This window comes from Leptonotus elevatus, chromosome 18 (genome assembly GCF_054856555.1).
Source record: "Leptonotus elevatus isolate MCC_2025b chromosome 18, RoL_Lele_1.0, whole genome shotgun sequence".
NCBI lineage: Eukaryota > Metazoa > Chordata > Actinopteri > Syngnathiformes > Syngnathidae > Leptonotus > Leptonotus elevatus.
This window is the reverse complement of record NC_141256.1, coordinates 9,861,387-9,883,695: the sequence shown is the minus strand read 5'-3', so window position 1 is coordinate 9,883,695 and position 22,309 is coordinate 9,861,387. Positions and strand designations below refer to the sequence as shown.

General features: G+C 40.9%; 1 protein-coding gene across 4 annotated transcripts in view; it reads right to left on the bottom strand.

Annotated features, from left to right (window-relative positions):
- pak5 (p21 protein (Cdc42/Rac)-activated kinase 5) overlaps positions 1-21,120 on the bottom strand; it is a 54,170-nt gene extending 33,050 nt beyond the window's left edge. The window contains exon 1 of one of the 4 annotated variants that reach the window (XM_086060812.1): positions 20,644-21,120. Coding sequence is in view for 2 of the 4 variants with exons in the window: in XM_086060810.1 (XP_085916936.1) it covers positions 2,942-2,996 (55 nt within the window). In the remaining 2 variants the exon portion in view is untranslated. Of the gene's footprint in view, positions 1-2,941; positions 3,150-20,355; positions 20,490-20,643 lie in introns of those variants that run through there. The other 3 variants (XM_086060813.1, XM_086060810.1, XM_086060811.1) reach the window with 3 other exon arrangements.
- Positions 21,121-22,309: the final 1,189 nt, after the last annotated feature.

Here is a 22,309-nt window from a genome sequence, read left to right as displayed (position 1 = left end):
CCAAACCTCCTATTAGATAAGCAGCCCTGAAACACAAAGCCAATTCTTCCACTTTGCGCAATATGGGCTGACATCCAGATCTTCTGCCACGACTCCAAGACCATGCTAACCTTGTTCCCGTATTTAATCGCCAGCACTGCACAAGGTGACCGCCGCAAGTTGGAATATTGACACGCGGATCGTTCCGATAAGTAATTAAAGTTGCCAACCCGTGGGCCAATGGAACGAGGCTGGAAACAATGGATGAAGAAGGAGGGGGCCAGTGCAACAGTTTCCATTCCCCAAACGCAAATGACTTAACAAGTGTATTTTTTTTTTGTATTCAGTATTGCATACTAAAGCGTCATTAAGTTTCTCTACACTTTCCTAAGAGAAAAAATGTGCAGTATATATATTATAGCTGCGGATAAATACTACATGTGTAATATTAATAGATAGTTTACGAGTGTAAAATTAATATAGGTCACTGTAAACTGATGTAAATTAGACAATTAAAAGATGCCAAATACCTTCCTATTTAAAGACCAGAAACAAAATCTGATGGTGGTGGCCATGACAAAGACGGCAGACCCCTGTGACCTTGCTGGCCTCCTCTTGGGATTATTAAAGGCTTGAAGAGGCTTAAAATTGTCTCGACCAAGGCTGAGATACGACGACGGCATACTCAGTCCACACATGACGGCTATCAGTGTTGAGGCCTTGAGGAAGATCCTCCTTGGGGAGGAAAGACCCGCTTTGCAACAGCGCCCACGCTTAAGGTGTTATTTATAGGAAGACTGTAAGGTTTCACACTTAAAGTTATACCGCCGCACAGTAACAATGTCACGCAGTAATGAGCAGAGGTTATATACGGCAGACATTAGAAAGACCGTGACTGTGTTATTACGTTGGCTGTGTTTTTGAAGACAAGCAAAGGTGAAAGCCAGTTTACGTTACTTTCTCCACAGGCTCAGAGTGATGCATATTGAGGGGGGGGGGGGGGGCTAAATTTGCCATAAGACTTATTATTATGCTGATGCCAATGTGAAATACCAATCAGTCACAATTTATTTATTGCGCAAGCTTTGTGGAATTCTGTTCTTTTAACCTACTTTATTTTAAGTACTGAAACTAAATGCTGCAATATGGTGGAACTGTGGTTATGATTCCTGCCTCACAGTTAGTTCTGAGGTTTCAGGGTTCAAATATTGGCTGATTTGTGTCTTGCCCGTCTTTTCTGGGTAGTCCGGCTTCCCCCGCGCATTCCACAAACAAAGTTAGCTTCAATGAAGACTGACTTGTCCATTGGCGTGGATGATTGACCGAGCCCACGCCATAATGTGGACAAGTGCTATATAAAAATTAACGTGCGAAGCAACAACTCAGACGCACTTTTTGAATTAAAATGCACACAAACACAATGTGAAAGGGCCGAGTCATCCCAGGGCGTAGATCCTGATTCACAGGCTGATTTGTCTCCAAACCATCTGTCATCCTCTCCAGTCTCCACAGGCATTTCCTTTTTTTTGTGTTGATAACAGCCACTACTTAATTTGACCGGAACGTGCCACACCTCGCACAATGTGTTCGAAAAGTATTCATAGCACTTGATGCTATCCTTATTTTACATTTGGGGTGGGGGGGACACCATGACAACATGTAAAAGTTTTGCGGTAAATTTTGGAACATAAAAAAAAAACCATTCAGAAATTACATGTACATAAGTAGCAAGTGGATGTCGATTAGTTATGTACCTCCTGTTTGTCACTGTCCATGCCAGTAAATGTATTCGCTGTTTGTGTGCTCATTTTGATTCACTTAAGATTGTTATCTAGAGGCTTAAACGTTTGCAGTTCTTTTGCAGGACATGACATAATAATCATCCAAAATTTAAAAAAAAGACAGTGAAAAGGGACGTGATAAACAAGCAGGGACTAAATATTTTAGGGACTTAAATGAAGAAGGTCACATTCAAGTAAATGCCTCCATATTAGGATTTTGTGCCAGCAAAAAATCATGAACTTATTTGCACACACTTGATCAATAGACATCTTGTTCATGCTGAAGCGCGTTGCTCATTCACTCCTGTCCGATCTGCATTGGCGCGTTCCCTTAAGACATGTGCATGGTTTAATTGGCTTAAAAAAGAAAATATAATCTTATGCAGACTCACTTTTCACCTTCCACTCCCCTCGAGACATGTTTGAAAAAAAAGGTACAGTAAATAGCCACTGGGAGGTTTGTGGTCATTAAAACAACATTCAACTTAAGGGTAATAAGTTAACTTCGGTAATGACTCATCTTAAGCAGGGTAGTGATTTTTACAGACCCCACTTGTGGTGAAAAAAATTAATTGGTACCTGTGTCCTTAACGGCAATAAAGATAAATCGACATATCGGTTATCAGCAGATATATCAGATGGCTTATTTAGCCTATAATACTGGTTGGTATCAGCATTGGCCCCAAAAATCTCATGACCAACACACAAACAGTACTGTACATCGATATCTCCAACAATGGCAAGTAAACTGCCCAATACCAGATACCTGCCATAGCAGTAATACCGTTTGAGAGGTGACATGGTACACAGGGCACCCAGAATAACGGAAATGACTACAAACAAGACATCTTAAATAGTGAACAGGTTTGTCGGCCTGACTGTTTTCCGAGCAAATCAAGTAGGAATATCATTCAGGATACTGTCAAAATAACCTTCCGGCTTCTGATTATCCGGCCTTTGCCAGCTTTAATGCAAAGCAGTGTGGAAAACGTCTCAAATTTGCATAGTGAGAAGTTTACCACTGAGACTCATTGCCCACGCCCCTTTCTGTTGAAAGCCATTGTGTTCACCTGCATCGGCATACAAATTTGGGTTACATTCCTGCCGCCATAAATTGTAAACTTAGGACCCCCTTAAGTGTAAATCCCAGCCGAATGAGACGGTTTCGTTGCTGCTCTTACCTAATAACAAATGGCCAGTTTCTTTCAACCAGTCAAAGTGCTGGAGATACGCCATGGCCAAGTGCTGCGATGCAGTCAGATCCTGGTCACATGTTGGACGTCAAAGTGCACCTCTAATGGCTTCGTTATCCACCACAAAAACACAATGAGCCTTGGAATCCCTTGGATATGTACTCGTGATGATTCAGGTCATCTCCCGGACCCGTAGCATCCCCACCACGAGAGCTGGCGTTACTACGACGACGAGCTTGTGACTGCGTTTGTGCCTGCATGCTCTGATAACTCCCAATGCGAGACGCAAAAAAAGCGCCGATGCCAGCAGCCTGCCCGGCACGGCAAGGCGCGGCCAGACAGCTAAAGCCCGAGCACGTCCCATTCTGCTTTCATTGTTTGCCTAACGCCGTTTGACCAGGCCGCATCCCAAACCGAGCGCCCTCTGACCTTGCACCGTGTCAAGCGTCCCGCGGACCTGACGCGCGAGGATGCGAGTTGTGGCAAATTGATGTCGTTGTCGCCTTCTCTTTTGTAGAGGACAAATGGCCTGGCGGAGGAGATAAGATGTATGGCAAAGAAGGAAACAGCTGGTGCGGTCGGCGGTTGTGACAGAGCCTGGACATGCGCAGAGTGCTGAGAGGACATTCGGCCACTGACAGGCATCGAAATGCCACGCTGGAGGTTTCGACACTAGTGTCTCCCGGCCTTTATTGAGCCAAGGCACACATTTTACACTGGAAAAATTTCATGGCAAGCCACCAAACAAAAATGTCCCCAAAACAGTAAACCCCTCACTATTCACGCCAGTGTGAAACCACGGTCCACATGGTGGCTTTTGCATCAACTTAATGTTGTATAACTAAATAACGTTAGTCTGAAAAGACGTTCCTTAGCTTCCAGCGTATCACTTGAACAATACTTTCTTGGCATGCAATTACTACTTTCCTATAATATAGTGCTTTGGTGCCACCCTTTTCCGACTTTTTTTTCCGACCTCCAAATCCGAGACCATGGTCCTCAGTCGGAAAAGGGTGGAGTGCCCTCTGCGGGTCGGGGATGAGGTCCTGCCCCAAGTGGAGGAGTTCAAGTATCTTGGGGTCTTGTTCACGAGTGGGGGTAGGTTAGAGCGGGAGATCGACAGACGGATCGGTGCAGCGTCTGCAGTGATGCGGACGCTGTATCGGTCCGTTGTGGTGAAGAAGGAGCTGAGCCGAAAGGCAAAGCTCTCGATTTACCGGTCGATCTACGTTCCTGCCCTCACCTATGGTCACGAGCTGTGGGTCGTGACCGAAAGAACAAGATCCCGGATACAAGCGGCCGAAATGAGTTTCCTCCGCAGGGTGTCCGGGCTCTCCCTTAGAGATAGGGTGAGAAGCTCGGTCATTCGGGAGGGACTCAGCGTCGAGCCGCTACTCCTCCACGTTGAGAGGAACCAGTTGAGGTGGCTGGGGCATCTGGTTCGGATGCCTCCTGGGCGCCTCCCTGGGGAGGTGTTCCGGGCATGTCCTACCGGCAGGAGGCCCCGGGGACGACCCAGGACACGCTGGAGAGACTACGTTTCACGGCTGGCTTGGGAACGCCTTGGGATCCCATCGGAGGAGCTGTCTGAAGTGGCTGGGGAGAGGGAAGTCTGGGCTTCCCTGCTAAAGCTGCTGCCCCCGCGACCCGACCCCGGATAAGCGGAATTGAAGACGGCGCACGGCACGGCTTTGGTGCCATCTTGTGACATCCTAGGGCTATACAAAAAGAGCAATATGTGGGGGTTTTTTTTGGGGGGGGGCAACAGCTGAGGACAGGTTTTTATATTTTAAAAAAACACACACCCACAGGTGAATTCTTAAATAGGGAACGAGGGTTCGGGGTATACATATATAACGTGATACGTGTTTTAAGTGTTTATTAGCATGCCAATCACCCATTAAACCACAGACGGATCCACTTAGGTCCATTTTAAAAATACATTCTAACATGCATGTGCTAGGTGAGACGGCGCTAAAGCCACTGTGCTGTCATTTTTTCCACGAGGAGAAAATGCATTGATGGCTAAAAGGGGTCACGCAGCAGTCACACCCCTCTCCGCAAGTGTGAGCTATAAATACACCACACCACCTCCGAGGGTCTCGCGCCCAGGGGTCTTTTCCCTGATGCTGGTGGGGGTGTAGGGGGGAGGGGGGTTGGGGGGGACAGCTGCACGCTAAATACAGAGCAATGCAAGTAGAATTACGGCAGCTAAAATGCAGCTTACACATCTGTCACGCTAGCTCGGGAGGCTCAAGATCATTCCGGAAGCTTCATAAGTAACATTCAAAGTAACATTGGTGACATGTGAATGACAGGATTAGCCTTCAAATGGACGACAGAATAAGGCACGGGTGAGCAACGTATTGCCCATGGGCCATACAAAAGAACGACTTCATTCATTAATCCAGCATTATTGAGCATTAACATGATTTTTTTTTTTTTATCCTGCAATGCTAATTGCATTTATTCAGTCTGCCATTTTTTAAGAGAACCCGGCTGAATTTAATGTGTCAGTCCGGCAGATAAAAATTCTGATAATCGACTAAATGGCCAATAGTAATAATAAAATGCCTTCTTTTTTTTTTACAATATGTTGCTACGTCCAGCACCCTGGGGCGAACATCTGTACATACACATACAACAACAACACATCAGACCACAGACGAATGTTTCTTCAGAGCACGGCGTGTTCACAGACCAGACACGAGCTTGTCAGAAAGCAAAGGAATGAATGGCAATGCTGCAGGGCGCCAGATTTGTTTACACTCGCGTCTGAGTGTAGCTCAACAAGTGAATGAAGCGTCTAATGATGATGAGGTAGAAAACGTGTAAACTTGCATTCAAGAGACCAATGCGTCTACATACCGTTGGGGAATCAAGTATATGTATATATATATCTGTCCGTCTCGCTTACACTGTGTTTGTTACCAAACTCAAATACCCCCCCCGTTAACGTGTCGACAACTTCAGTGAGCGATCAAGTAAGTGACGCTTATCAGAACGCTATTAAGCTCAAGTCATGGGCGGAGAAGCAATCAGACATCTTAATACATCATAAATGCATATGAAAAACTAATTGGGAAAAAAAAAAAATTACAAAAAATAAATATATATATATTTTTTAATGCCTATCATTTTGAGTTGACTCACGTTAAGTTTAAAAATCTACCCCCCCCCCCCCCAAAAAAAAAAAATCAGATGCAAAGTAACAGGATAGAACTTAGTCTTGGTCCTTTAAGACCATTTTGACTGATCTTTCAAGACCCACAGATTATTGTGTATCAGCACCAAACCTATAATACTCTTTTTCTGTTGTTTAGTTGACAGCAGTAGAACATGGGTTGGTTTCACTGCAATTTCAGCGAGTAGATCCCAAGCTAACAACAAATGGTATCCATATATATTGCTATTGCTCTCAAAATGGGGTTTTTAGCCGTTTTACTTGACATTTACTCCACATATTAAGTATTCCAAGTAAGTGATGATCCTTGTTAGTGGGGTGGGGGGTAGCCATCTCACTACCTTTGAAAAAACAACATACTTCCTGCTTGTGGTTTTCTGAGTTAAAAGCAGCATGTTTCTTTGAAAGCCTCCTGCTTCTCTCCCCATTATCTCAAGTCAAAGCCCCAACTTAATCGTGTATTATTGATAGCCCGGTGAGAAGCCCTCCCCTCCCTGTTGTCAGGGGAAACTAGTACTCTGCTTTATCATCAGGAGGACATAAACAAGATGGAGGTTAACAGGTTAGAACAATTTGCATGTACAATTATCAATTTTCATATCCATCCATCTTCTACCGCTTATGTCGGGTCGCGGGGGCAGCAGCTTTAGCAGGGAAGCCCAGACTTCCCTCTCCCCAGCCACTTCAGCCAGCTCCTCTGACGGGATCCCAAGGCGTTCCCAGGCCAGCCGAGAGACGTAGTCTCTCCAGCGTGTCCTGGGTCGGTGGAACATGCCCGGAACACCTCCCCCAGGGAGGAGTCCAGGAGAGGTTACCAAATTTTCAAATATTTTAATATCACTTTTTCAATTCTATTTTTCCTCAGTCATTAAAACTGAACTCGCGTAATATTAAAATTGCATATTTTTGCTAGTGACATTAACATTACGGCTTTTTCCTGTAATATTTCTACTTGGAAATTTTACCTTTTTTGTTGTAAAATTCTGACTACTTTCATGACATATTAATTTTTCTTGGCAATTACGGTATGTTTTTCTTATCAAATTTTACTCTTAAGAACATCACAACTTTTTCTTAACTGGCATGTGCTCATTACAAATAAAATGTAATTATTTTCATTTCTCTTTGACTTTATTATCAAACAATTCTTGTAAATTAGGAATTTATTACGATTTCTCTCTGAAATGTCGACAATTCTCATTATTTCCGTTTTTCTTGTAAACTGTGACTTAATTCTTGTCAAATTTCACTCAAACAAAAACTGTGGATATTTCCCCTGCATTTGTCAGCCTTGTGACAGTTGCTGGACTCTCAGTGTGATTTCTCATCTGTCAAATTGCCACAAACTGCAGTTTATGAGTAGGGTAATGTAATGTGGCACTGACACAATCAATCTCTTTCGCTCCAGCCAAGGTTAGCTAGCAGGAAGAAAAAAAAAAAAGTCAGCTTTGACAGATAACACAGCCGTAGGATTTTCCCCGCATGTCCTGTTCGCCGTTTGCTGTGTTAATCCTCGGAAAGAAGAACATCGGTGTGACCTCGTTTTGGGAAGAGCAAAAGTTCACGTGACCGTCCACTTGCGGACAAGCGGGAGAAGATAAAAGACAACGAGAGTCCGGCAGCAGATGTATTGTTGCACTTGCGCTTATCTGCCTTGCTCATTTCGTATAAAGAAGACAAACTATTGGCATTGCATTTTCCTAAAGAGAAAAGATGGTGGTTTTGTACCATTTTGTTACATGCCTTGATGTGTTACACAAAAAGCCAAATATCAAAACACATTTGGGGCGTGTCTGTTAAAGAGGCTAAATGAATTGAAGTCTTGCTTTAAATTGGCTCGTGCGTATCTTGTGGCTGACTACAGGTTGCTGGGAGCTTGCGATTGACAGCGGACATAAATGTAAGTGACGTCTGGCTTTGTGTTTGTGTTTTCCGAAGAACACAACACAATGCGGCGAGGCTATCTTGACCAAACAGGCCGCAGCATCAGCCTGCGCAGATAAGTTGAAACGTATAAATCATTGATCACGACGCCACTATGAGCGGCCCCCTTTTATCCCACTACCCCCCTTTTTTCCACTCTGCTTGTCTTTATCCAGAGACAGTAAATGGAAGCTTATACCTGTTGACCTACATTACTGCCATCTTGAGCAGAAGAGGTTGCGGTAATCCTGGAGCCTGGAGCGGCGTGGTTTCAGTTGTGCTACATGCAAACAAGTAGCAGATATTCAGCGGAAATGAAGAGAAAATTGCTCACTTGTAAAAAGTAAGTGTCAGTAATGATAAAAGACCGGACGTTACAACTCAAGTCTACTACAAGGTTATTCCCCTGAGACTGAAAGGCAGAGCGAACAATTCAAGCGCTAACAGTATACAGTCAAATGGATTGTGTTCAATTCAAGTCATGCGGGTGTCAATAGCACACATCTTAAACTGCTTTTGTTGATCTGAGATGAAATAATTTACAGAAAAAACGTGATCTAATTCCCCCGCGGTTACCTCAGACGTCCTTAAGTTTCCCAACATACGCCATTTTGAATTGCCAAACTGAGGACTCTTGTATTCCCTTTTTCCAAACGTGAATGAGCGTTACTGTCATATTAAGATTTTCGGAGAGTTTGATCACTACAATCGTGGCCTAAAATCTTCAAACTGAATAAATGTTACTGTCAAAAGAGGAAGAGATAACATCAACGTTTTCCGTTATCTGTGGAACCCGTTTCAAATTTGAATTAACAACCCATCAAGCGACTAGGGATGACTGACGCATTAGCTCTAGCGTCTTTGCAAAGTGGCCTTTTAAGTTTGAAGTGCATGTTTCTTTGTGAGAAAAGATGCTCTTTTAATCCTCGCCGGCGCTCCAAGCCACAAGAACAGGCGGAAATATTTATGACACGAGTGGTAGGGGTGGGATGAGCGCAGAGCCGGTTGCCTTCAAAGGCCACTCCAAGGCCACCGCCTGTTACGACTTCAGCTGCGCTTTGCTCAGGTGGTCCTAACGTTGCTTCGGCTTTGGCGGCTTGACGAGCCTGGAAGAGACAAGCTGGTTTGACGGCGGCTCTGGTTTGGACTGGACATGACATTTCACGGCCGGAAAAAAAAAGAAGAAAAAAAAAAGAGTGGTGTGTGCTCTCGTGACTTATTTCCAGTTATTTTAGGAAGCACTGTGAACTGACGTACATTATTCATCATGTGTGGCGGGAAGGGGCATCACTTGAGGACATACCCGTTACTAAACAGAACTCGGAAAGCCACTAAATTCCTTTACTACTGCTTTTCTGGTTTTAAGACTACAAGGTCCAAAGAGTCTGGCGTAGTCACAGTCATCGTTTTTCAGTAGTCCCTCGCCTGTGGAACTTTTTTTGTCTTCTTTCTAAAAACCAAGACATTGGCGACCCGAATGAAGATAAGCAGTAGGGATAGACCGATAATCGACCTGGCCGATATTGGGCTTTTTGACGAAAATTGAAAAAGGTAAATCTAAAACAATTTTAATCTCCGGTAGCTATTTATTTCAATTTTCAGTTAACTTTATAAGAGATGCTACTGACCCTGGGAACCTTCAGAACCATTTGTTTTTGGTCGACATTAAAACAAAGAAAGCTATTTTTTAATTTTGGAAAAAAAATATTTACTGTACACTCTAAAAACAACCCAATTATGGATAAAAAATGGACTGATCCACTTTATAGGTCAATTTGACCCAACTTTCTGGGTTGTTTTATACAAAATGACCCAATTTTTTGACACAAGTAAAGGATCTGACCAATATTTATGAGTTGTTTTGACACCAAAAGACCCATTTCTTGACTCAAAGTTGGGTCAAATTGACCCTAGTAGAGGATCGGTCCATTTTTTACCCATAGTTTAGTTATTTTTGACCCAACTGTTTTTAGAGTGTAGAAAACTATAGCGAGCTATGGTATTTACTTGCTTACGTTTTCAATTAACTTTTTAAGACATACTAATAACCTTGGGAGCTCCTTGAACGTTTTGTAAGATAAAAAAAAAAAAACCTTCTCCATTTTGAAAAGTTGGAAAAATTGTTCAATAAACATGCTTTAAGACATCTTTTTTTTTTTTTACTGACAATGAATATCGGCTTCAAATATCGGTTATCGGCCTCCTACCGATAATCTGCATCAGTATCGGCCCTGAAAAAAACATATCGGTCTATCTCTAAGTATTGGATGGGATGAATACTAAAACTTAGAAAAATCTGGGATCTTAACGATTTCCGGCATCCCGGCGATCACATGGTGTCAGGTGCATCAGACATGTAGCCATCTTCTAATCAAAGAGCTCCTCTTGATTCTGAATCTTATATTACATTTGTGAGCACTACTATGGAGACTACAGGCCCAGTGTGACCCTCCGGTCTGAGGTTCCCAGCAGAGATGTTCTCATCAGAGCGGCAGACTCATACCGGTCCACATGACTTCACACGACCGATGCGCCGAGATAACACGTCGGGATTAGGGCCACATAGTGTCCCAACGCGGTTGTGTGCACCAATGTGTGCGAATCCGAACTAAGGAGCAAGAAGAGGCTATGGTGGCAGTTCCCAAAATGGGGGGTTAACTTCCTCAGTCATTTAGAATTGGTTTGTGTTTGCACTGTCAATGGGCAACAAAAAGTCTGCTTCAATTTCAAAGTATGTTTAAATATTGTTGATACCAAAGCGAGTAGCATGGAAGGGAAAACTTTAGGGGTGGGAATCTTTGAATGTCTCACGATTCGATTCGATTCCGCTTGTTGGGCCTGCGATTCGATTCCGAATCGATTTTCGATTAGGAATGATTTTTGATTGACAATGATTTGATTGACAATGATTTTTGCTTCAATCTATAGATGTGCAAGGAATTGTAAGGATCTACTCCAGTCTGACTCGCTAATGCTAATTAGCGCGCTACTCCGCAGCACTTTTATCACTCAAAAGAATGGCTCCACACTGCAAAAAAAGAACTTTTATTGGAATAACTTGATCGTGACTTTTTCCTTCTACTCTCTAATGTGGCTACAACTTAACAGTGTATTAGACCGCGTGGAACCACACTGCCCCTAAGTGGCCAAATCGGGTACAACATGAACAGCGCTCAAAATAAAGGCGCACACAGCCAAAGGCAAGACAATATAAAATCATTTAAATAAAATCGATTTTGGGACATTTAAAATTTATTCTGAATCATACTAAATGAGAATCGATTTTTTTGCACACCCCTAGAAAACACACAATTTATTTGGATTATTTCACATCATTTTACATATGAGAAAGCAACCCGGTGGAAGGCAATCAATGATGAAGATGATGATTCTTAATTTCTTCCAAATCCACTGTAGTTAGTTGGTGACCTTATGCTTATCAACATAGTCATGCTAATGCTAATGAAATGGGCTGTTTCATACTGTGTGCTAATAGCGTGAGAGCAAGGAGACAGTGAACGCTAGCTATCAACATAATGTGCGGCTGACATGATGAGCGTGCAGCTGCCGGCTACAGAGCACTACTAGCATGCCATGCACATCAGCTTGCATCTTTTTTTTTTCCTTCTTTTTTTGTGTGCGTACCGCCGTCCCTTAGCGGCGCTCATTTCCTGCTGTTTCATGCCTGAGCATCAAAGAGGGCACAGCTGTGTCACTGGATAACCGCTTTCATCTATTCAGCAGCCGCATCTGCGCTAACGTTTTGTGCGACGTCATTAGCAACCGACATCACAAGGTCTTGGGCTGTAATCTTCACTCGCGCGTGCATGCAGAAAGTTTGCGTGTTCGCACTGAAAATCACACATAGCAGAAAGGAGGCTAAAAGCCTTTTCACACTGCGCTTATCACTGTCGCCGAACAACACCGGGCCGTGTCGGAACCGCTCTGCACTGAAAATTTTTCAATTATGCATCAATTTCACAGAGAGATCATGGACGAGTGAAAACAATAAGATATTTGGGCGTAGCTGTACTGTGCATACATTTTAGGGATTTTTACTACAAAAATGTGGGCTTAAAATTAAATAGTATCACATTTGATCCTCGTAAAGTAAGGGGTTTCCATTATAATAGTAACAGATATTGCCGATTTGCAGCCAGATTTAAATCCAAACCAGCTGGAAAAGGCACCAGGCTACTTCCCTTTCGGTTGCCCTAGCAACCAGTGCCAAATAATGATCATCGTGCTGTCCTTGCCGGTGGTGGGTGCTGCACAAACCCAGGGCAGTGTGTAAGCGTCTTAAATGAGACTGCCGGAGGTTTTTGTCGGTATACATTAAGATGCTACAAGTGTCACGACACATTCACACACGCGCTTATCTACGTGATGGTCCGGCTTGCGAGCTATATTTAGGCCGGATGGCAGCTCTTTGGCTGCAGAGGGGAACACAACAACATAACGATAAGCCAAATGCCTCAAAGTGCTGGTGCTACTACTAGTGATGCCAAAAATAACATTTGTGACGTCTTCCTGTTACAGCAATTAGTTAAACGTCCAATTGAAAATGATGTCCTATATTTAGTATTTTTTGCCTGTTTTCTAATTTTTGTGTATTTCCCTAATATATATTTTTAATCTATTTTTCTTATTATTTTTATTATGGGACACGTACTTTATTTCTAATTGTTTTTATTTTCATCTATTAGTTTGTAATTATTTTGAAGTATTTTGGTATTATTCCCTACTAGTCGTGTAACTTTCATAATTTATTTTGCCAAATATTTATTCATTTTATATATATACATATATATATATATATATATATATATATATATATATATATATATATATATATATATATATATATATATATATATATATAAACTTTGATATTTATTCAAATAGCTGTTTCTTGTCTAGTATTTTATATTGTTATATATATTTTTGTATTTGCGCATAATTAGTTTGTGTATTTTGTATTTTTCTTTTCCAGCATCTGTACTTTGTGTCCGTTATTCTGTATTATCTAAGGTTTTGTCTATTCTAGTAGTTTTGTATTTTTCATTGTATTTTTTCAAATATTTTTCTTTTTTTCCCTAACATTCGTGCAGCTAGTGTAACATTAATTGTTCGACATTTTCCAATATTAATTTTTTGTCCAATACTTCCTACAGTCTGTTTATACAGATTTTTTTTTTTTTAATTCACATTAGACTGTATTTATTTTTACTAACACCGCTCCCTTCAATTAGCATTTCTTTTAGCAACATGGCGATAACCCTGATTATATTGCTCACTATAATTGTGACATTTTGATAGCATTCCATCTCTTGTAACCATAAACGAGGTGTATTTTCTGGCCAGGTTCAAATGTCACAACTGCCCCCTGTTGTGACATTTGAACCTGGCCATGTTGTGACATTTGAACCTGGCCATATCAATGTCTAACGAGGTCATGGCGGATGTTGCGTGTAAGTCTGATGGAGAAGATGGAAGCAACTCTCAGACCACACGCTTCCCTTTGAAGCGCTCTCTACCCGCCGGGTTACGGAGCCGGGGGGGTTGTAATGAATCACGCGATGCCTTAATGAATATCCTTATTCAGGTTTGCTTTGATGCAATTCCACCTGACTGATGTCAAATCACAGAACAAAACAGCGTTTGCGCTGACTTATTCCTTCAGGATGCGTGCGTGAGTCTTCATCACGCGTCTCTTCCTCCACTCAAATTCCTTGTGTGGGCAAAACAAGGAAATTTGAATTTTAGGAAAGAAAAGAAGAAGAAAAAAGGCCAACATGGCACTCGTGACACGCTCAGTAGAGCAGAACATAAAGATGCTGACCTGGGATCTGTTTTATGGTACTGAACACGTGTAACAATCAATTTAGCAGCTCTAAAGAGCTGCTAAACGAATTTCCTGAGAACAAAAGAACAAACACTAAAAATCTATCAGGGGTGTAACGACACATGAAACAATCACATTTCAGTACATACCGGTACTTTGCTTTTTTTTTTTAATTTAAGGGTATAACAGTGGAACAAAATGTATAGATAAACATATTTCTTTAGCGCAAACAGAGCCATATTAATTACACTAAAACAAGACTGAAAACTAATAGCAGTAAATTGAATAAATGCAAGAAATAAAACATCAATTTAAAAAAAGATTACTTACTGTTATAAATCAGCTTAAATCTTTTCTTTTTAGGTAAGTAAAACACCAATTTGTCTTCTTTTTAGGAAACTATCATCAGTGAATTTTCCAATAAATGAAAGACTCTCAAAATAATGTATTCATTACAATAAAAATGACCATATAGTAAAGGCTTAATAACTCTTTTCTATCCAGGAAAATTAAACATTGTCTTCTTTTTAGAAGACTGCTCAAAGTAACATCAAGATTGTCAAATAACAAAAATGATACAATTTAAAAAAAAAAAATGGAATAACATTTAATAGTAAATAACAGCTTGCATCTTTTCTTTTTGAGAAAAGTGCAACATTGATAGTTTGTCATTTTAGGAAAATGAATGCAGACAAGTGCAACACTAACTGTTTGAACTGTGAGAATTGTGCTCCAAAAAAAAAGTTGTACATACCATACTGCCAAAAGTGTATCATTAGCCATGGCGTCGCCTGCTCAGAGGCTGATCTGCGCTGTAGTTGTTTACGGAGTAAGCGTGTGACTAAAGCGCAAAGCCGTTTTCAATATATGAAGAATCTATCCGTATTTCTTGCAATAAATGTTTTGAAGAGATTTACCCTGTTGGACTGGTTCTCCTCCTTGGCGAGGTTACTCTTGGGCGTGGTTACCGCTACGGTCTGCATTTTCATTCACAATCGAACTAATTGTGGTCGTAATGACTTTTCATGTCTAATGTTGGGCGGGCGCAGTCGAGAAAAAACATTGTACATGCGCAGATGACTCAAACTGGCATTTGTTGGTGTTAATAAAGCAGCAGAAAGTGATTGAAGGAGCAGACGCCGAAGCAATTGGCTTTCCCAGCCCGGCCCGTTCCAAACAGGTATCGCTTTAAAAGGCGATTAAACTGGACTTAGGCAGTGACTGGTCGAGTCCGTGCGCATGAAAGCGAAACGAGGAAGAGGCTTGAAAAAAAATAAATAAAGAATCGAACAAAGAATCAGAGAAAACTGAAATAGCGAAAATATATCGCAATAATTGAGCAGCTAATCTTCAAACACAGACTGTATTTAGAAATAAATATCTGAATCCACTTTGCATGGAATTAAAAAAATAATGTCATTAATTACTCAAATTAATAAAATGGGAAATACATTTATGAGGTGGCGCAATTCACTGGCTGACCAATTAAATACACATTTACATAAATCAATGAAATAATCAAAATAAATAAAAGACAATTAAAGAAATAAGACTAGTTAAGAATGGTCAAGTCCGGACACACGAAACACAACAAGGAAGCCTGCTAACACTCAACAATTCACCAGCTGACAAAAAAAAAAGAAAAAAAGATATATATATATATATATATATATATATATATAAATACAACAGCCTCAGCCTGAAGGGTCAGGCGAGTCGGGCAGCTGAGGCAGATGCGGCGCTCCGAGGCCCCAAGGCAGAGCTGGGATGTTCAGGCTTCACTGGGCCTCCTCAGCAAAACCCACGCACACACACACGCACACACACACGCACACGCACACTGCCAGAAGAAGTAGAACAGTCTCAATGAGCGGAGAAATGTGAAGAGGATTTAGGTTATGTGTCTCTAATTCTATGGAAGTGTGCGGCCTAAGTCTTTCTGTGTCAGTGTGTGTGCGCTGAATACAGAAAATGATAAAAAAAATTGCCACGGCATCGGTTTTCTCTTGAGGTACAGTGTCGAAAAACCGAAAACTTCAAAATGGCTTCCACCCATATTATCGTATTTCCCGTTTAGCGCTAGCGTGCTAACTTTGCAATGCTTCATAGACAGCTCTCTGGTTTTCACGTGGTTTCGTTTACATCTCAAGCAAGCGATGAAGGCGAGTCTTTACAAGCGAATCCCAAATGTGAAATTCAAACATAAACATTCGCATAAGAACTTGTTGTCAACAACTCAATGTAAGATCATCGCTAACTCCGCACTGCAAAACTGTTGTTTTAGCAGGTGCTGCCATTTTGGTTAGCAACTAACGTGAATCGCCGACACGCCATTGATTGTTTTCTATTTTAATTTTTTTTTTGATGCCCCGGGTGAGGCCATTGCTTTTTTTCTACTCGTGGAAAGCTGAATGTGGGTTGTAAGGGTAGACCAATTATCGGCGCCGATATTCAGTATTTTGACAAAATATCGGCATCGGCCATTTTGAAGAATCGCATGGCCGATAATAGATCCTTTTTTTTTTTTTAAGTGTTAATTTCAGGGAACTAATTATTGACATTTTCAGAGACGCCGCTGACCCTGGGACCTCGCTGCACTTTTTAATACTTCAGATATTTCGACATTTTGGAATACTTTATTTACTGTAGAAAACAATTGCTTTAAGTTATTTAACTTTTGAAAACATGCAATTGCCCCTGGGAGATCCTGGAACTTTTTGTTAGATTTTTAAAACAAAGATGTCTATTGACTAAGATTTTTTTTTCAAACTACAATATTTTACGAACCCTAAAAGTAATTCACTAAACATAAGCTTTAAAATTTCCCCCAAAAATAAGAGCTGGAGGTTTTTTTTTTCACATTTTGATGGCAATATTTCCCCTTTTAGTGAAAATGAATATGGGCTCCAAAAATCGTCATTAGCATCCTTGACCACTAATAATTGGTAAAAACAAAAACAAAAAACACACACACAAAAACATATCGGTCTATCTCTACTTGGTTGCCCAGAGAGATGGGCGAGTACCGATATGAGGTACTGTGTCAGTATTGTGAGGTCAAGTATCAGGTACTCGTGGAGGCTGCCGACACCAGTCACTGATACTTAAGGCAAAAAAAATCTGACATTGAGAAAGTCCTCCTCAAAAGTACCAGCGGTATTGGTAATCGGTATCAATGAGTACTTTGGTCTGGAAAAAAAAAAGTGATATCAGACATCCCTAGTTGCACCTGTAACTAATATAAGAGTACGTCTTCACAGGCAAAGTCATCTCATCTTCCTCCTCAGTCCTTACAAGCTCCCCCTGTCCTCATCTGCCTCGACAGGCTATCCGCGCCCATGCCAAGTGTCATCCGTAAAGGTTGGCGCCTAATTTGCAAAAACCAGGCGACCAGCTGGCTTTGGGAGAGGCTCCAAACTGTTACAGGTAAGCACTCTAGCATCTCAAAGATGCCGGTACGGATGATGTAACGGAAGCAGCAGCGGCGGCGGCGGCGGCATGCACAACTGCCGACTTCCTCCTCCTGGTTAAATTATTCACTGTGTGACTCCGTCTTATGTAATTTACTGCGAGCAACCGCGGACACCAAAAATAGATGATGGCTAAGAATCCAGAAATGGTGGATAAAATGTACAGTCTGCAGAATAGGATGGGTTGAAGTTGTTATGAGCCATATGAGTCGTGTAGGCTGTGGCGTTCCCTGGAGCTTTTGATTATTATGTAAATCTCTGAATGCTACCAAGAAGCAATCACTTTTGTTCACAAATTTGGTTGTGACCCAGATCATTTCATATTTTCCAGTTGTAATCACACACTATAGGTCAAAAAATTGTCCTTATTTTCTAAGAAAAGCAAAATTGTTATGCATTAAGAATGTCTTGACTGTATTTCTGAATTAACTTATTTACTGCCGTGGACGTCTATATTCGTCAATTACAATCCAATCGTTTACTGGAACCAACATACGATAGTTTTGTAGTTTGAGGTGTCACGAAAGCGAAAAAAATATTTGCATCTGCTTGACGTGTTTCTTTTCACAAAAATGCATTCTTCCGCTTTTTGGTGGGAAACCGGTGTTTTGGACAAACTTTCTTGCATTCTTTCTAAGATTATTATTTTGGGGTATATTTATTAGTAGAGGCAATTAAATATATATATATTTTTAAAGTAGGGCGCACGTCTATAATTGACAAGTTTTTTTTAGGTTTAATCATAATTAAAAGAAATAGATTCCACGACCCAAAAATGTCATATTCATAATATTGAAACATGTTTATATGATAGAAAGCCTTCGAATGTAGTTAGCGGTCATTAGCGAGCACCGAAGGAGCAGGCGTGTGCGCTACCAGGTTTAACGAGCGTATCATGTTACGTTGATTAAACGGCGCCATATGTCACACTTGAATTTATGGTCAATGAGGGAGCGGCACGCTGGCTGCCATCAATATGTCCGTTTGACACAATCAACGATGTTTCATCTCATTAAAACACAAAAACAAGCATTGTGGCTGAATGAGTTTACAGTAGGGCTCAACGATTTTGAAAAATAATCTAAATGACCCCCCCGCCCCCCTCCAATATTGTAATTGTGATTTAATGTTCAGCCAGAGATCTCTGTTTGCATTTTTGTTGTCATCAGATTTATTAAGTTTACGCCACATTTGTTTGGTAGAATTTTGTGAAGTTGTCATACTAAAAGATTGCAAGACAAAGTGTTTAGTAAGTTAACAACGCCAATTGAAGTATAAATAAACTTTTTCATTGTAATAGTTTTGTTGCCTTTATTTTAGTATAAGACCAAAACATTTACAGTATGTATAATAAATCTAATATTGTTTATCGTAATACAGATTATTACTACAGTGAAGAAGACAATGAAAAAATAATTGCATATTAATTTGCACTCATAATATTGAGGGGAAAATAAAAATCAGGATTACTTTTCAAAATCATTCAGCCCTAGTATAAACCTGGCAATGGTACATTAGTCAAATCTTCTTGGTAGCCAAGCCTGGATGACATTGCAAATGAAAATCTGTTCTTAATTGCTTTAACTGGATAAATAAAGGTTAAAGGGGAAGTCAACCTTAAACATTTATTGACAATAATATCTTATATGTGACATCACCAGTCTAAACGCGACATTCTGATTAATATTACATTTTTAGAATATGAGTTATGAAACAAAATCCAACTGTTTTCATCCATCTCAGGGGGGTGGCCATTTTGCCACTTGCTGTCGACTGAAGATGACATCATAGTTGCTCAGGGCTCAGGCAATGACCAATCACAGCTCACCTGTTTTCTGAAGCTGCGCTGTGATTGGTTGTTACCTGAGCAACATTGATGTCATCTTCAGTCAGTGGCAAAATGGCCGCCCCCTGAGATGAATAAAAATGGCTGGATTTTGCTGCTTAACTCATATTCCACTAACGCAATATTAACCAGAATGCCATATTTAGACTAAAGGGGCTGCATAGAACCTATTAACTCATTTGCTGCCATTGACGGCTATAGACGTCAAAAATTCATTTGAACTATTTCTATTAGTTTAACATTTGTTCCCACTTTTGTTAACAAGAGGATGAAAACCTACAATTTTTTTTATTGTACATTTAGAACAGATATAAAATTTGTGATTAATCGTGAGTTAACTAGTGAAGTCATGCGATTAATTATGATGAAAACATTTAATCATTGTAATCATTTTTTAAGGGCCATCTGATGGTTGCTAACAATTCAGTATAAGACTAGCAAAATGAAGCAGAAGGGAGGATGATGGTAAACTGCATAAGTCTAACCAAGGGAGGCATTTATTTGTTTTAAGTGGGATGACACATTTTGTCAATAATAGTGACGTCTACCATTTGAGGAAATACAGTCGCTCTAATTTGCACAAGGCCTCTTTCCACTCTAAGAAAACACAAGGTCGCGCGAAAATGCCACAAATAAAGGCCCAAATCAAACAACTGGCACGTCCGACTGGCGCTGAAGGTGTTGTGGACGAGGTGTTTAGTTATTATTACCTCCATTAGGGCAGTGTTTGCGCCCGGGGCGATTATGAGTTTAGCAAGCGGGAGAGGAGGGGAACCCCGGCAAGATCAACACTTTTAATTTTCCTCTCCACTACACTATTCCTAATCCCACAGCCACAGTGAACTTGAAAAGCAGCACATCTGCCGCCCGTTATTTACCTGCCCTACATTAACACGCACTGAAGGCTGAGTGCATGTGTGTGTGTATACCACGTCCCAAGCTTGACATACAGTAGGAGTGTTGCAGAAATAGCCAAGTAGTGCAGTGGAAGAAGATAAAACAACTCACAGGAGGCTAAAGCAGATTATTTGCAATGCATTCGACGGGAGCAAGAAAAACGCATGCAAAATGCAGCAAAAACACGCATTCCCATCCAGAACGGGGTGTGTGCGCGTGTGTGCGTGTGATGCCCACCAGCTTCACTACCAAGGACAGCGGCCGATCAGCGGCGATGGAGCTGACAGCCATGACAACAACACAAGCTGCCGCCACACAAATGACAGCTCCCTTCCAGTCGCCACGGCCCGGTCCGAGCCAAGTCAAACCCCGGTTGTTCGGACACATGAAGCCGAGGAAAGCATCGCCTTTCCCGCCGGCGAGCGTTCGCTACGCTTCCCCCCCCACTTTTCCTCCTCCACCACCATCAACCTTCCATCCACTATAGTCGCTCAAAATGGAATCCAAACACACGCCGGCACTCACCTGCTCGTCGCTTGGTCTGGTTCTCTCCTATACGGTTGCGGTGACAGCGGCGGCGGGTAACGTTACGTGTGAGCCAGCGGCGCCATGTTGGGTCTCGGGGAGCTGCTCTCCTCCTGTGCGCCACATCCGGGCCGCTCGGAGGAGCGAATGAGCGGCGGCAGAGGGGCGGAGAGCACCGGGGGAAACAAGCGGAGGAGCACCTGTGTTAGCCTCGGGGAGAACGCTCACCCCCTCGGTCAATGGGAAGGCTCCTTCCCTAAACGTAAATGCGGGTTGTTTCCGCCATGTCGTCAGCAGCTCTTGTCGCTAGCGCGATGCTAACGCCCCATTGCAATTACATTAGCGATGCTAACTGGGTTTAGTGCTGACGTCACGGTTAATTAGCATGGACAGGTTCGGAAGTTGGAGCTTTAATCAACCTGAAACACACGATTTGATTCAAAAGCACCGTAAAAAATCATCTTTACAATGACACCTGACTCAAAGTGGGGTGTAAAAAACGACAGGAAGCGTTTTAAAAGTACAGTAGTGTGATCCTGTGACGTCATAGAAATGATGACGGCGCCATCTCGTGGTGTATTGTGAGAGCACAGAACGTCCTGAACCAAGTTGTAACCAATCGCAAACAAGTGACGTCACATGTAGTCACCTGCATCAGCAAAAAACCCCACAACGTAAACAAAATGAACAGTAAAATAAGTTTTTTTTGTTTTTTTTAACTACCTAAATTTAATATACTTACTATTTATCTTACTTGGTATTCATTTAATGTTTTTTTTAATTCACTAAATTTTTAATTATCTATTTTTAAGTTAAATTGTCATTTTAGTTTTAATTTGTATTCTTTTAAATTATAATTAACTTTTTAATTTATTGTGTTTCTTTTAAAAATATTTATTTATTTCAAATTTACATTTTAATAATGACATTTTTCATGTTTTGGCTATTAATTTAATGTACATAGGTTAATTTAGTTTCAATTTGTATTCATTTAAATTGTGATTCAAAATGTGTACTTTTTTTATAAAAAAAATTCTATTTCCATTTACCTCTGCTACCTTTTTTTTTTGATAACTATTTAATGTTCATCCTTCAAAACCAATTATAGTGCCTCTGCTTGTTTTTACTAAAGTCGCCCAGTAAGCATTAAGTTTAAGTATTCCAAGATTCTCTGTCATTTATGAAATATTTTAGTTGCATGCTGACTAATCTAATAAGGATGCGAGCAGACAACCCGTTGGCATTGTTCAATTAAAGTGTTATTTGTCGTGTGGTTGCCGTAGAGATTTATTCCAAACATGTATGGAAGCGCTTGTCTCACTGATATTCTCACGTCACATTTCGTTGTGTGTTAATGTAATTGTTGCCATGCCGACAGTTGCGCCATAGTGCGACCTGTGAGAATGAAATGGGTCAGAAAGCACCAAAAAAATAAATCAATTGCAATGTAATGATACAATGAATGAGAACATTTGCTGTGGGAAATTAAATCACTTTAATTTACTGTAGTCAATGTCAAGTTTTTATTGGGATTGAGTTGACTTTATGGTAGCAAAAACTGTGACATATATATATATATATATATATATATATATATATATATATATATATATATATATATATATATATATATATATATATGTGTGTGTGTGTGTGTGTTTATATA